This window comes from Schistosoma mansoni, assembly GCF_000237925.1.
Source record: "Schistosoma mansoni, WGS project CABG00000000 data, supercontig 0166, strain Puerto Rico, whole genome shotgun sequence".
Lineage (NCBI taxonomy): Eukaryota > Metazoa > Platyhelminthes > Trematoda > Strigeidida > Schistosomatidae > Schistosoma > Schistosoma mansoni.
In genome coordinates this window covers 395,744-412,593 of record NW_017386054.1, presented here as the reverse complement: position 1 = coordinate 412,593, position 16,850 = coordinate 395,744, and the positions used below count along the sequence as shown (strand labels likewise).

The window sequence follows — 16,850 nt, the reverse complement described above, 5'->3', positions numbered from 1 at the left end:
CATGGGCTGGCTCCAGTATCCTGAGGGAACAAATGGCGTATGAACCAATTGTTGGTGACCGGCTACCATGGGACTGCATCTCCTCACGATGTTCCACTGCCTTGTGGGTTAGACCTTCAGGTCAAAGGCTCGGGGTGTGGCCCCCTAATAAAACCACCTGCTTCGGTTTGGGCACCCGGGCAGTATCACAGCCCTCACACAAATCGAATGAGATTTGCGCGGCGCATATGTATCTGGTGCTTCCTTGTACCAGTATTTATGTGTTTTAAAAAATAATAAATAAATAAAATTACATATAATGACCAGAGTATCAGTATAAACCAGACTGTTGAAAATTGAAATTTCCAATTCTCCATCAAATTCTGATCCTTATTACATTATAGAACAGACAGATGTAGAGAACAAAAATATGTTTGTTCTCTACATCTAATAATAGAATTTATAAAAACACTTTCATAGTTAAAATCATGAGTCAATTGAAGCTAGACCACTATGGAAAAGCTGGAAGCACTGGGCGGCCGTTTCATCCTGTTGCAGGACTCCTCACCAGCGAGCATCCACGATATGGCCTCGTAAGAATCGAACCCAGGACCCACCAGTCTCACACCAGAGCGCTTGACCGATAGACCACTGAGTCGGCATCCAACGGTGTTAATGTTTAATTTCAACTCCACAAAACCCCTTCTGATTATAAGAAATTTGTCATGCCTTTAAACTGGTGTGAATTCTGTGATCATTATTTTCAAAATATATAAGCAAAGATCCCAGGTAATGCCACCTCCTGGTCTGCAATTCTAGATGCACATGATTCGACAAGTTCTTTCATTTGTGCATTACTTGCATCACTTAGTTCATGTAGCTCATTCAGTTTGTTTGGTAAACTCGTGATGTTCATATATAACCAGATGTCGTTACGTACTTGGAACTACCATATGTCCTTGTCCTTCCTGTCTAAGTGGACCTACTTTGAATGGACAGTAAACCAACCTACGCAGAACTTTCTAAGTCAGTGGTCCATGTCCTTCCGTGGCTTCTAATTCCGACAGTCCACAAGTGGAAAATTCAGCCATGGTTCAATTTTGGTATGCCATAAGTTTCAGTCGTTTTCCTTCTGTAGACAGAGGAAGGTCAGAGTGATCAACTAAGTTGATGATTTCCAAAGTATTGTGACTGACAATGAAATGTCCCTCAGGTTTTTAGATGCACTACGGTTTGACCGTTGTATTGCTATCGGAATTTCTGTGCTCTTTATTAGCCGGCTGGTTAATCATAGATATGGACTGAATGCCTCGATCATTAACTGGGTCTCGTTATAAACTTGGACCGTCAACTTCAACGTTCAGTGTGACAAATGCAAAGTGCGATTTCGTAACTTGTACATATATCTCACAAAGACAGGGCCAGACCGCAGGAGGATACGTGGTACGTGCAGTATAAGGCTCTTTCGTTTGTTTGGTGATGACACCAGTCTTCTGACTAGACACTACCATTCAGCATGAGAGGCGAATTAGTACTCTTCATTGATAAACCAGTGTACTGGTTAACATGGGATAGGTTGGCTGCACCAGTGGGCTCGGCTGCTGAGGCAACGGGATTTGTTGTGATCTGAATAATGTTATTTTAGTTTGAGGTACGCTTTTGCGTAAGTCTTTGGTTAGGGATTCTATCTGAGACCATACGAACGTTTCTAAACCTCGTAAGCGCGCAGATCAGCCGTTCGGATTCTTTCAACTGTCCAGTTAATAAATGGGAATCGAATCTAAACAAGACAGGGCACGAGTATTTCTGATACATTTTATTAAGTAGAATACACTGGCATGGACTGTCTTGAGGGTTAGCTGCCTTTAATATCGAATTCCCTACAGATTTATTGGTGACTTTGTCAGGTATGTTATGAATAACCACGTTGTCTGGAGAGATTATTCGTTTAGCAACTTCGCCAGTGATAAAATCGATAACACATTCTGCTTTGATCCTGTCTCCAAGCTCCGCAGAAACTACATTCTTTAAAAATAACGGTTTAAGGGGTGATAGCGTCTTTAGTCCTTGCTAAAGATCATCATGCTTTAATAAAGAGCCCGCAAGTGACTCCACTTTAGAACGTATATCGCTTAATCGCTTATAGATAGTGTCCAATTCACTCTTAATATTATGGACACTTTTTGATCTTGAGGTAGGACTCCTTATTAAATTAGATACTGAGTCATACAGCTGCAGGTGTAGTATAAATTCACTTTCAACACCATATGATTCAAAAGGAGTTGCACAGCATGTGGTATAGTTAATAACAGGACTGTTATTATCTGAAGAATCAGGGCTTTCTCAGGCTCGTTTTTTGTCAGTCTACCCATTTACTTGAAGGTTTAATTCTAATATTATTAATCTGTTATAAACTAGGATTCAACGATAAATAAACACTTTAAAAAAGATACCATGTGATCGTAACGCAAACTTCAAACGTATTGTAATGTCTTTGTTCCTCGATCGTGGGAAAACTGAAATGATAGATTCAGTTGTTCTGTACCGATGCTTTTGCCTGGGAGCGCTCCAAGTGTTCAATGAAGAGTTCATCAATCTTTCTGAGACCACGTGTTGTTCAATTGAATTACCCAACATTTGTAGGTATCTGGTTAGAGTTATATGCACTCATATCCTATAGCTAAGAGGTTTCATCCTTCTTAAAGTGAGTTTTCCTGAACACACGTACAATTAAGGCGCTGACTCGACGGAAGCTCGGAATAGCTGGGTTTATGCTAAAATGTAGAGACAGCCAGACGCCGTCCACGTTGGATTGCGACCCCATAGACGAACAACTCCTATTTGATAGTCTTGGAGTCCTGGTCTCTATGAAAAAACGTTTTTATGCCTCTCCAACCTTCGGTTTTGCCAATGAAACTGGACTAACTCACCCTTCAGACAATAGGTGTTGGAAACTCTAGCAGCCGTGCGAGTTACATTTAAAAGTCAATATACAGTGGGTAGATTGTGAAGTTTTTCCTCAGCTTGATGTAGGTGCTCGAGGATTTTTATTGCACACGATTCAATGTGTTACAAATCTGTCCGATCCACAAACGGTCCCTGTAAGTTCAGACGACCCTAAGTTATACGGAATCTCCCTTTAAAACAGATACGGTCAAGCAAATCCAAACGAACCAGTGACAATGGTGTAGATAGGCAGTTTGAACAACCATGGGACCAGTGCATTAGAAAAGATCGGTGTTGGTCTGAGTTTAAACTGAGTGATCAATTTGTTTCCAATTAAAAAGCCTGTTGAATCATGAGCCTTTCGTGCCTTAAGGTAACCCTCGTGCTATTGATAGAAGAAACCAGAGAAGTAGTGAATAGGTCTTTATTTCGATCTTCGCGCAGTCACAGTGGAGCGTGGGATTATCTGTTCAGACAAACAAAGGCTCTCAACATTCAATATAAGATAATAGGGAATATAACGCTTACAAAAAGTAAGGAAGTGAATGAATACTTGAACAATACTGTTTTAGCATATGCTTGGTTGTTTGGGGTCAACTCTTAACCAACCAACCTGAGCTGTTACAAGTCCTCTCCTCAACAAGCCAAGATCCTTGTTGCCTTGTTACCAGGTCTTAAAGCCATCATCATTCAAATAGTCTCATACAATCTGCATCAAAGAGAAATCGAACTGGAACCCAACGGGTGCCTCAGAAGTGAACTCGAGCACTGAACTGGTGTTTCTGAACCCTTAGAATCTAACAAAGTATATGCCACATAGCCCAGACATTGTTCATTAAGCCATGCCGTAAGAAGCGGACTCAATCTTGACAACACTATTCACTGCAATGTTCCCACATTCGTATGTCAAAGACGCGATCTATGCCAATTGAAAGCTAGCACACATCTAAGCAATTTCCAAAGGAGTTTGATTCAATTAACCACAAAGTTACCGGTCAGTATTATTGCTTCGAATACACTCATGGATAATGGGAACGGTGATATACGATGGCCTTCACGAATACGTTTTATCTACAAACTCCTTTTCAGCTCGAGAACATAGTTTCAAGAAGTACCCTTGGTGCATCACCAGGCTCCTGGATTCGGTTTACTGATTGATCACCAATCTTCATTCAAAGTGAATATGATGGTAATATCTTGATCTATTAAAGCTTGTGATACAGTTATTTACTAGCCTCTTATTAATAAGTTAAAGAAGATGAATATCATTCCACCGTCGATAAACTGATTTCGATTTTGTCTAAATAGTCGATTTTCCAACGTGAGAGCAAATCACTCGCTTATTTGGATCGCAGAATGTCCTAGTGGGATCTCTTAGTGTTCAATACCGGGACATGCGGTGGCATACCGTGAAAAAACATACAACTCAAGTAAATGATCTTTAGGAGTGTCACCGGCTGAAAAAGAACTAACTTTCTTGGAACTTATTTATTCAAAGATTCACAATGAATTATTAAACCCTGAAGTGGTAGCTTTGAAGTTCATTTCCCGCCAGTTTAGCAGCTGAGGTAACCAGTTACTTTTTAAGTTTTGTCCAACCTCATTTAAAATACGGATATTTTGCGTTTCCGCTTTCACTCCAAAAGGATAGGGATACTCTGGGACGCATTCGAAGACGGGCTGAGAAATCAGTTCGGAGGCCCAAATTTAAGTCATATGAACAACCTTTCATATAGCCGGATCTTTGCCAATCAAAGTTTACACGTTTCCGAGGGAATATTTTGTTGACCTAAAGCATTCTTAACACTCTTGAACAGGCTCTAAAATGCTTAAGCTCAGTTTCAATGTCATTTAGAGAAACAACGCAGCGAAATGGATTGTATTTGCAACTTCCACTCCTTACGAGTAGTCAAGATGCGAAAATCTCCACTATCCAAGGTCCCCAAAACAAATTCCCTTTACTCCTTCAACAGGTAATTTTATCTATTTGTGAAGACTCTAAAGAGTATGTCATCCCAATATACTAACATTTTTCCCTTAATCGTTTGTTATACTCACAAAATTACCCACAAGCACCAGTAATCTGCTGGTATTAGGAATGAAAACTTATTCCATGTACAAACATTTGAACCAATTGACTTTTGAGGACATGTCAATTAATCTGATGTGACTAAATTCACGATGAAGCCATTTCTTCGATTGATTAAGCCTATTCGAGTGAAGAATAAATGAGCATAAGAGCGTAGCAGAAGAGAATTTACGAACTTTCTCTGAGCTCTGTCCTCAAAGCAGAAATTTGAATCCGCGAACCTGTTATTGTAGTGAAAAACAACTGTTCTCAACAAAGTTCTGTAAAAATAAAGTTGTTCATCTAAAAAATTGTCGTTTTTCTAGTAAACCATTGTAATGATCAAGTTTTTACTAAGTACATTTAAAACGCAATTACCTTGATATATAATGCGCGTCATTTAGTTGTGTTAGTGGGATAACGCTTTTTGACAATGTTGTGGCATATTCTATTTATTCTGAACTTAATACTATCTTCAACTTTCTCACGTGAGTCCTTCAGTTAGTTTTTTACTGTTGCTTGCAGTTCTAGAAACGGAGAAGCTACCTCATTTCGCTCTTCGTAGTTTCTTGTCTACAAACGATATCGTTTATTTTAATTTCCCCATACCACAACACACATTCGTTACCAAACTCTCAATATCCATCACCTTTCATGGTTGCAATCCTGAAAACATTAGTTTGTTGGTTGTGTGCCTTGTTATTACAATTTTTGTCTTTTTCTAGAACTCTTCGTTCAGGATCTTTTCCTGTAGTCAGACCACTCGGTGTCTCAGTACCAAATGGTATCTTGGAGCCTATAAACTCTCATTCGCTAAACATACCGATTAAGGAATCATTTAACTTGACGTTTACTTCGGAAGATTGTGGGACTTACTCTCAATTCCATGTGAGGTCAATTAATCTTCGAAATGCAGCAAACATTGACATAAATATTAATGGACCTGTTGTTGGCATGTGGTATATCGGTGCTTACATGACCACCTCTTTTCAGGTGAGTGTGACCATTCAGTCCGGCTTTTTCTTCTTACCAGCCTTCAATGATTAATAAAGCTACAGTGAGACTTTTGAATTTGTCAATTTCTACTATGATTTGAAATCATAGAACGTATTTTCATGACGTGCTATTGTTCAGTTTGTTTTTCAGTGTTGGGAGCAGCTGTGGTCACTCGTTTGGGTGGGGGATGCTAAAATTTCTTCAACTCTATGTCGTTGAAGCTTCATGCTATGTTTGTTTATATTTAGTGTCTGTTCAAACAACCACTCATCTGTCAAGCATACGTGTTCAAACTCGGCTTTAGTCCCTTTTGATATAATATAGCTACATGTCCATTCTAAGTTTGGCGGAGTGGATTTTGTACGTGGAATCGGCAACCGAGTATGTTGAGCACAAAGTCACCGCTCCACAGTGTCCGTCTCAATCTAGTGGTGCATATTGTTTACTGAAACTGTAGCCACTTAGCCTCATGCGAGATAAGACCTGACGACATGTTTCGCTATTTTCCGGCGACTAAGTAAGGTCTTACTGTTTCGTCAACCAGGCTGATAGGGGTCTCCACGTACAGGTGCAGTAGTTAATCTGTCTTCCCACTCCAACCTCAATAGTCAAAAAAGGTTCTCAGCCATGTAGGTAGCCAATCGGGTTGCCATTTCTGCTTTGCTTCAAACACTCACTACTACCTCTGTTCGATCTTAGTACTCCTTGTCCTTATTCGACTACCAATCAATGAATATTGTAATCTTTTCGTAAATGTTATTGTTACTCATGGATTTCCCATTCCCCACTACCATTTGGTGCATACGTATTTTATCTTTCTTTTTTGAATGATTGGATGTATTTGGTATTTCTGTTCTAACTTTAGTAACTTTTTGGAAGCAGACAAAGTATTAGAGACGAAGAGTATTTTTTGACCATAACTTTACACGATCTATGAGTCTACAGTGATTTGAAAAAAGCTCAAATAAGTTACTTGCGGCGAAGGATTTTCACAGATAATTACAAATCATTGTTGTTGCAACATGTTATGCTTACATGGGGAAAAGCCCTCCCCCAAAATTTACACATTTTCATCGAATCTATTTAGAAGACTGCAAAAGGAACCACTTAGATCTTATTATTGGACTTTGAATGTCACGACGATTTAGTTCTTTTCTCTGCACAAGTTGGACTAGTGTTTGTTTCACACTACCATCTTTCATCACTGTGCACGTATACCAATTACAGTTCATCATAATATTTAGAGTCCTTATTCACTTTTTATTATATATTCGTCATATTCTTGAAAATACGCTTTTATGATCCAGTTGAAATCTTAGACCGAAAGTGAAGTAAGCTTCCCGTAGTTTTAAATCCACAGGTTTTCTTGTTACAGACTTGTACGACATATCAACCGTTTTGTAAATAATTTAAAAAATGATGCCATCGAATATGATTGTTTCTAGGACTATTGTCCTCAAGCTTATAAACTGTTCTAAATGGAAACCATGTATCTCAAATGAGATAACCTTTGATTTTACTAATTTAACAACTAAGTAAAACTCCTTATAGTTTCATGGCCATTGTTTTAGTAAATGAAACACTGGCATTCATTTTTTGAATTTTCGTAATACCATTGGATATTTTGGTTTCTAACTATAAGTTTGTATATTTTATGAACTTTGTATTTAGAAAGAATGCATAGCATGGTTATTACCATCTGTCAGACACGACATTTCTTATATTGATGGACATATTTCATACAATTATAATGCTCAGTTAAGACACAATCAGTCAATTGTTCATGAGAAACCATTCATTGCGAGCATTCATGAGCTTCCCAGTAGAACAATATTCGCTTCCCATTCAGAAGAAAAAATTTTCCATCGGAAAAAACGACGCAAACCTTTTTATCATTCTTTGGTTCAGTCTACTGCGGACCAACCTATGCACAGTCCTCTGATACCTCCAAGTTCGTCAACAGAATCAAACAGCAATAATCCATACCATATAAGAAATTTGTCATTCTTGGTGTCACCATTTGACTTGGAACTGGCTCCCATGGAAGGCAGATTATATTTGTAAGTCTTTCAGCAATTAGTTTGACCAAAAGTGCTATTATATTTTGCTTGTTTTGATAGCGTTTGTACTTATTCCTGTAAGTTGACTTTAAAGAAAAAGTAGACGTCAAGAACTTTAAGTACGTCCTTTATAAGCAACTATGTTTATTTATCATCTGGGTTTCCATTTAAAAGGAATATGGATTTCCTGGAATTCTATAGATATTGTTGAATCATTTCATCAGTTTTCTAGACTTGTTTATTTATCTCATGAGTGTAGTTGTGTCTTGAATTCTTCCTCTTTAGAAACATGTTTCAAAGTTTAAGAGAATGGCTCATTATGACATTTCTCTTCGCATGATGAGTTTTACTTTTATATCGAATGAAGTCTATCCCATTTTATAACCGCATGTACCAAAATTACCCAAGAATAACTTGACAACCAGTTTAAAAAACGTTAAATAGTGTACGAAGTGACGAAAAATACATTATGACAACATATTGGTGTCTCATCCTCTGTAAAGATAGTATTTGTCAAGTTTCGTGTATCATTACATACATAAGGACATCAGCTTACATTACAGCATTTCAAGCTAAGATCCACGTGATATATTTTGATGGTTTATATCAAGTTGAGATGCGTTAACCTTACAAACAATGGCCTGTCAATATGTTGACCTAGTTCCACTGTTGACAACAAGCAGCAAGGCCTAGGTGGTCCTCAATCTGCTGATTGGTGGCAATTGTTGCTAGGTCGAATAGAAACAGTATTTCGAAGGGTACATACAATTCCTCTAGTTATTGTCCGTTTTTCAAATGTTCAGCCTCAGATCAAAGCAGTAATGGTAGTTTACGAATGGGAATTACTGAAATTGACTTCCGTAATCACAACTTATGAAAGCTATACCTTTCATAAATCGCTTCCGATTTTTCAAAAGCTCCAAGCCAGCTCTTTTTTCTACACTTGTTTAGTCTTTATTTTGTTCTACCTAGCACATTATTTGATCTCACCGCTTCCGTGGAACGATCAAATGTTTAGATTTAAATGTTCCTCATAACGATTAATGATAGGGGAATCTCTCAATTACTCAAATTTTCACTTCATTATTGACATCTTTGGAGTTGAAGGAATGGTCGGAATATATACTTTTCATTTAAAGTCTTATGTTCAACATATTTATTACCTACTGAAGATAGTTATTTTCGGGCTTCATATTCGAGAACAGTTGTTCCTCAGGCATAAAAAAGCAAACATTTGACTGATATGTAGTTTTTACCTTTTATGAGAAGGTTAATATCCCATCGGGTTATCAGATAGCTTTTTTTAGACGACACCATATTCGTTTCCTGTATCAAGTTCATCAGTAAATGGTCTTTTTGCTGACGTACGTGTTTGCTGTTGATAAATTTACACGATAGTATTTAGCTCATGATTAATTTTTGATGTATGATAGCTGATTGGTCACTTCTTTGAGTACGTACTCGTAATCTGATGGATAAATGCATAGTTTGCAGATTGGTAAGCTACAAATCAATGAAACAACTAGTATCAAATTTGTATTCTTCAGGGCCTAAAATCATAAGGCACAGTCATAAACATTATAAGCAAAGATGAATGGTGGCTATCAGTGGAATCTAAGATGCGCGTTTCGTCCTATCTAAAACTCGTCATCTGAATCAACCTAGATCCAAGAGTCGCTGTTCACTCTGGGACACAAACCTAATACCGTTCGTTTCAAGCGCCATCACGTTATCCACTTAGCTACTGAGTCCTGATGGCCACTTGCTTGTGCAATGGGGTGAATTCTAAATTCATTTTGTATTGTTTGTTTAAATCTTCCTATTGATGTTTAGGACTGCAATTGATCAGTCTGTTGTTGGCATATATGCATCCTGCGCGGATTGCCTTGATATTACTCTAGGTCACAAGCATTGTAAATAGAGATCGATGGCGGCTGATGAGTCCCAAGTAGGACGATTCGCGCGTCCTTGATTCAACTGCTATTCACCATCCATCTCCGCTTAAAATGCTTGTGACTTAAGTCAAGGAGCACAGGATGCACATGTTCTAATACGAGACTGATCGATTGCAGTCGCAAACATCAATGGGAAGATTCAAACAATCAAGGCGAAAATGAGCTAGTACAGTAGAGTCATTCAATGTTAGAGAGTGATAAAATGAATCCCAGGTGATTGAAACAGATTTTAAAATAGGTCTTGAAGTTTCAGATTGCTGATTGAAGTTAAGCTCTTCTGAATTTATGAAGCATTCATATCAAAGCGATTATATAACGGCTTATTATTATTATTGTTATTATTATTATCGTCCTAAACACATAAAAATTGGTACAAGGGGGCACCACATACATATGCGTCACACAATAACAATGAGGTTGTGGAGAGACATGATGTAAAGTGTATATAATAAAAAAGAACAATGAACATAAATTTGTGTTTGAGTGAAGAAATAATAATAGTAATAAAAGGAGGAACAGTCCAGTTAGGAAAAACACAACTAGAAAGAATTCTTTCAGTTAAAGTTGCGTCCGCTTTCACGTTGAAAGTAAAAGAAAGTACAGCGGGATCACCACTGGCTTCTATTTTGAACCGTGTCTGATAACGTCTCTAGCCACTGTGTTGTACCATCTCTAGGACCCCGACCAAGGAGTCGTGAAGGACCAACACAAACCAACTCTGTACAGCTTTATTCCGTACCACGACACCATGTCATACACTGACTGCTCCTCCGCTTTTCTCAACCGATCCCAGCGTCGGCAAATAGTTGACGACGTGGAATTTTTTGAGACGACATTCGTAGTACATGTCCAAACCACCAAAGACGATTTTTCAAGATAGTGACACAAACTGCATTATCGTCGCTGTGTCGAACCTCTGCATTACCAACATGGTGTTGCCAGTGGATGTCGGTATCACTTAATACACACCTGCTCATACTGTCTTTTTGTCTTGAATAGTACTCTACACATAATTCAATGTATACTCATGTGACAGTCCTATCTTAAAGTCCCCTTTTCTCTGCCATTTTATTCACAAGTGGTTTTTCAATGTTGAAATATGTACGAGTCGTTCGACCTGTTTAATCCTGCATTCAGTTCATTTTCGTATTAGAAAAACTCCCCATTTGCTAATACTTCCTACTCAATCTAACTATACATTCTACAAATCACAGTGCCTTAAAAATAAAGTAATGGGTGCGACCCTCATACATTTCCTGTATAATTATTGTGGTTCATTGTCTTGTTGAGTTGCAGCCCCCAAATGCCCTGGTACGGCCGAGAGTGGGGAGAGTCTACTCTCCCTCTCGAAATGCTCTCACATGGCCAGCGAATATATAGCCTCTGACAGGGAAGTCCTACTCACTGCCTTCTCGTGGCGGGGGTGTTGTTTACGAAAGTGAGAGGACGAAAAGCGAATGTCCGGCGCTTTAACCGGGTTGGTGGACACGGAGGGTCCACCTAGGGGAGTTGGAAAGCCGTGATTCCAAACCAATGGTGCACATGGGCTCCAGTATCCTGATGGAACGAATGGCGGACGAACCTGTCATTGGTCATCGGCTACCATGGGACTGCATCTCCTCACGATGCTCCACTGCCTTGTGGATCAGACCTTCTGGTCAAAGGCTCGGGGTGTGGTCCCCTAATGAAACCACCTGCTTCGGTTTGGGCACCCGGGCAGTATCACAGCCCACTCACAAATAAATGAAATGATGAATTTTATTGACGATACTATTCCTGCTCATACTAGAAGCAAGACAATTTACATTATTATTATTATTACCTTTATTATTATTATTATTATTATTATTTACCATATCGCTAACTCACCCCCTTTTATCCCCAATTTGTGTAACCTTACTTTTCAACTTATGCAGCAGCTCGCCCATGGTGGAAAATCTGTCCTATCTAAACGATCTCCAGTCACTGTCTGGTTGAAAGTGAATGCTTCCACCGATAATGAATACTGAAGCAGTCTTTCTGAAACCACGTACGCCGTTCAAGCTGGCTTCCTCCAACGTTCGCACACTAATGCAGATCGGACAACAGATGGGGCTGGCTATGTCTTTAGAAAGTCTTAATGTTGATGTTTGCTGTCTATCCGAGACCCGTATTCAAGACTCTAGTGAAGTACTACAAATCCGCTCTCCATCTGTCGCCTCGAAAAGCTTGTTTCACGTGCGCTTATCCGGGGACCCTGTGGCATCTTCGTCTGGTCTTGCTGGCGTTGGTGTCGCACTAAGCGCTAGAGCTGAGGCAGCACTAATCGATTGGATCCACATTAACAGTCGGTTATGTGCTGTTAGATTAGAAAGTTCCATCAAAGTGAGAAATCGGCGTGAGAAACGGTGTCTTTTCGTCATCTCCGCCTATGCCCCGACAGATTGCAGCCCGGATGCAATCAAGGATGAGTTTTACCACCAGTTAACTGTTCTTCTCCAGAAAGCGCGTTCGACAGAATTTGTAGTATTAGCCGGAGACTTGAATGCACAGGTCGGGCGTCTAGGCACAGAAGAAAGTCGTTTAGGTGGCCGATGGGGACTTGTTGGTCGCAAAACAGATAACGGGGACCGTTTGCTGCAACTGTGCACAGACCACAACCTGTTTCTGGCTAGCACTAACTTCCGGCACAATCATCGCCGGTGTGCCACCTGGCGTCCTCCCTCTGCATCTGAAGCCTGGACTCGGATTGATCACATCGCGATCAGCTACCGCTGGCGTGGTTGTGTACAAGACTGCCGCTCCTTTTGGAGTACCTATCTGGAGTCTGACCATGCCCTGGTCTGCGCCAATCTCACCTTACTTTTCAGTGGCCGAAGGATTGACCACCACCAACGGATTGATGTTAGTAAACTGGCTGCAACTTCTGTTGCAAGTAAGTATCGAGCGGAGCTAGCCTCTAGGCTAGCTACCACCCCACCGAAAAGTATAGATGAGCATTGGTTGCATCTTCACGACGCCATGAAAATGGAGAGTAAAGCCGCTTGCGGCTTCACGAAACGTCCCGCTTACAAGCACTGGGTTTCTTCTGGCTCCTTACAACTGATGGAAGCCCGTCGGTCTACTCCGGGTGACCGTGAGTTTGACCACAAACGAAGGCTGTTACGTAATGAAATTGGGCAAAGCTTGCGTAAGGACCGGGAAGCCTTGTGTTCGGAGCGTGCTAATGAGATGGAAGCAGCAGCTGCATCTGGTAACTGTCGGAAGCTCTTCCAACTCATCCGAGCCACTGGCAGCAAGAAGTCTGGTGTGAGTGAAACAATCTGTGAGGATGATGGGATGCCAATCACTAATATCTCTCGACGTCTTGGACGATGGGCGGAATTTTTCGAAGGGCAGTTCAACTGGCTTGCTGCTCCGGCAACATCAACCAGCTTGTCCTGTCCCCCATGGCCGGTGACGACTGATCCACCAAACGAGGCGGAAGTCCGCAAGGAACTCCAACTCTTGAAACGTTACAAATCACCGGGCCCAGATGACTTACCTCCGGCTCTTTTTAAAGATGGTGGTGACCTTCTGACTAAGGAATTGACTGTGTTGTTTAAAAAGGTTTGGGAGCAAGAAAGTGTTCCAACATCATGGAATGAGTCGATAGTCGTCCCTATCTTTAAAAAGGGTTCACGTTGTTCCTGTAATAACTATCGGGGGATAAGTCTACTTCCGATTGCGTCCAAACTATTGGCTTCTGTCATTCTTCGTAGGTTGTTTAAAACCCGAGAACGATTGACTCGCGAGGAGCAGGCTGGTTTTCGTTCTGGTCGAGGATGCATTGATCACATCTTCACCCTCTGCCAAATGTTAGAACACCGTCATACTTATCGCAGGCCAACAATCGTAGTGTTTGTTGACATCAGGGCTGCCTTCGATTCGTTGGACAGGTCTGTTCTCTGGGATTGTCTATTGAAGAAGGGTGTGCCTGAGAAGTTCATTAACATCTTAAAGGCCCTGTATACGAACACCTCAGGCAGAGTGAGGGCATACAACCACCTTTCTCCCTTGTTCCATTCGAGCAGTGGGGTTAGGCAGGGTTGCCCGATCTCACCATTCCTCTTCAACTTTGCCATCGATGACATTCTGGAAACAGCTCTGATGGATGTAAGTAATGGCGGTGTGGATCTGCTGCCTGGAGAACGACTTCTCGACCTCGAGTATGCGGATGATATTGTCTTACTGTGCGATAATGCTCAAGCCATGCAATCCGCACTTAATCAGTTGGCAATCAGTGTCCGCAGGTACGGCATGTGCTTTGCACCCTCCAAGTGCAAAGTACTCCTACAAGACTGGCAGGATTCTCATCCTGTACTCACCCTAGATGGTGAGCAGATTGAAGTAGTCGAGAAGTTCGCATATCTAGGTAGCTACATAAGTGCTGGTGGTGGCGTGAGTGATGAGATTGATGCACGTATAATGAAAGCCAGAGCGGCTTATGCCAATCTGGGCCATCTTTGGCGCCTTCGTGATGTTAGTCTGGCTGTAAAAGGTCGGATCTACAACGCGTCTGTGAGAGCAGTTTTGCTCTATGCTTGTGAAACCTGGCCTCTCCGAGTTGAGGATGTTAGACGACTCTGTGTTCGATCATAGTTGTCTCCGAAGGATTGCTGACATCCAGTGGCAACACCATGTTAGTAATGCAGAGGTTCGGCATCGTGTGTTCGGGCACAGAGACGATAATTCAATTGGTGTCACCATCTTGAAACACCGACTTCGGTGGCTTGGACATGTTTTACGAATGTCGTCCCAGAGACTTCCACGTCGTGCATTATTTGCCGACCCTGGGACTGGTTGGAAAAAGCGGAGAGGAGGTCAGTGTATGACATGGTGTCGTGGCATGAAAGAGAGCTGCAAAGGGCTAGCTTCTGTTGGTCCTTCACGACTCCCTGGCTGGGGTCCGAGAGATGGTGCAACACAGTGGCTAGAGACGTTATCAGATATGGCTCAGAATAGAAGCCAGTGGCGATCCTGCTGCAACCTTCTTTTACTTTCTACATAAAGAGTGGTTCTAACTTTCTTAACTGAAAGAGTTTTCTGGTTGTACATTTCAGTCCGCCTTATCTTTTCATCCTTTCTCTTCCTACTTTCATTATTTTGTGTGGCGCATATGTATCTGGTGCCCTTTTGTACCAATATATATGTGTTTAAATAAATAAAATAAAAATAAAATGAGTTGCAGCATATAGTGATTAACTGAAAATATTCTTAAGATTAGGCTTAGAATGAATGCAAAAAAACGGTGAGAATATAAACTTTTTCGAAAGAAAGTTTCACGCAAAATAAATTATTGGAAATAAATAAATAATATATTTGTAATAAAATATTATTGGAAAGCTTAAACGTTAGAAGTCAGTTTACGTCACGTTATTGGTACTACTGTCTTCTTTTCAATATAAGTTATTTGAACAAGCCAGACGTATACAAAACATTTTATATTCAGTAGGATACTCGTTTTAGAGAATAGAAAACTTATCTTATTCTCAGCTCATAGAACTAACATGACGGTTATTCTCATGAGATATCCCAGGTGTAGTATCAAGTTTCGTGTCAATATTGACTACGTATTTGTTTTGTTTTAATCAGCTGTTTTCATCAAAGTTTACTTCCTAACTAATATGAATTTCTTGTTCGGTTTAAATAAAGTGGTATCCAAGTAAAAAATTTTCTCACAAACTGTACTATCGATCTTTAAATCTTTTGTTTTTTTTAATTTTTTTTAGATTAGCCATTATGGATGAGATGACTAGTATTGACGTAATATTAGAAGACTGTAGAATTGTTACACCAATAGCTCCATCTCTTGGAAATATTTCTGTGTCCAAGCCTAGTAATTCAACTTCAAAAGGTACAAGAAAATCATCTTTGCATGATGACTTGCCTAATGAGATTATATTTGATTCTTCTGCTTGTCCAATTATTATTGATGGTAGTGTTGAAGCTTTACCATCTAGTCTTTCTTATCTACATCAATCTCAAGGATTTAGAGTTTCAACAACAAAAAAACATGACTATGGGATCGGTTTTTCACCGAATGTTGGTTCACCATCCTCAAACGCTTTCAATTATACTCAGGACTCAAGCATTCAGAGGATATTCCGCTTACTAGGACTTCGAGGTTCTCAAATAAATCATTATTTATACATTCTTAATCAAGCTTCTCATGTTGCTGTGTACTTACGACTGGTTATAATTCCTAAATTTGGTAAGTTCTTTATATGTTTGCCTAATAAGTATGATTAAATTCAATCTCAGTCACTATTCGTACACATGGACATTAGATACAAATGTTGTAAAAGTTGAGTTACTGACTGTCATACTACTAAGGCAATAAACAGTATTTTGGGCTGATTTTATCTCAGTGGCTTGTAACCTTTTACTAATCGTTAAATGTTTAGATAGAATTTGTAAAATATGTGGCTGTGTAAATGATACTAATCAACGTAAAACGAAACAAAATACTATGGTTTTCTTCAATTTGATTAGTTTGAAAAATTCCATCTAGTTTCTTTTTTGTAGCTATAAACGAAGAATTAAAAATATTCGTTATTCAGCGAAATTTTCTTGAAAGACACTGCATTAATATCCTCTTTAGCTATCTATTATACTACTACTTTCTCTGCCCTGGTACTTATTTTCATCTCGTTGTACTAAAGCAATGTAAGTCATCTTAACCTGGTACACATCTATGCTTGGTCCTACGTTGTTTATTACTAATTTACTGTAATGCAATAATTTTATAAAAAATATCTGTTTCAAATATTTTGGAGGCCAAATGACTTTTTAATCATATCTGGTATGAATATTAAAGATTAATTT

At 39.8% G+C, this 16,850-nt stretch overlaps 1 protein-coding gene across 1 annotated transcript in view; it reads left to right on the top strand.

Annotated features, from left to right (window-relative positions):
- Window positions 1-5,947: 5,947 nt before the first annotated feature.
- Smp_179740 (hypothetical protein) overlaps window positions 5,948-16,850 on the top strand; it is a gene marked incomplete at both ends in the record, with an annotated part of 50,410 nt that continues 39,507 nt past the window's right edge. The window contains 3 exons of the mRNA XM_018797431.1: window positions 5,948-5,986; window positions 7,664-8,049; window positions 15,755-16,236. Coding sequence (XP_018646794.1) covers window positions 5,948-5,986; window positions 7,664-8,049; window positions 15,755-16,236 — 907 coding nt within the window. The remainder of the gene's footprint in view (window positions 5,987-7,663; window positions 8,050-15,754; window positions 16,237-16,850) is intronic.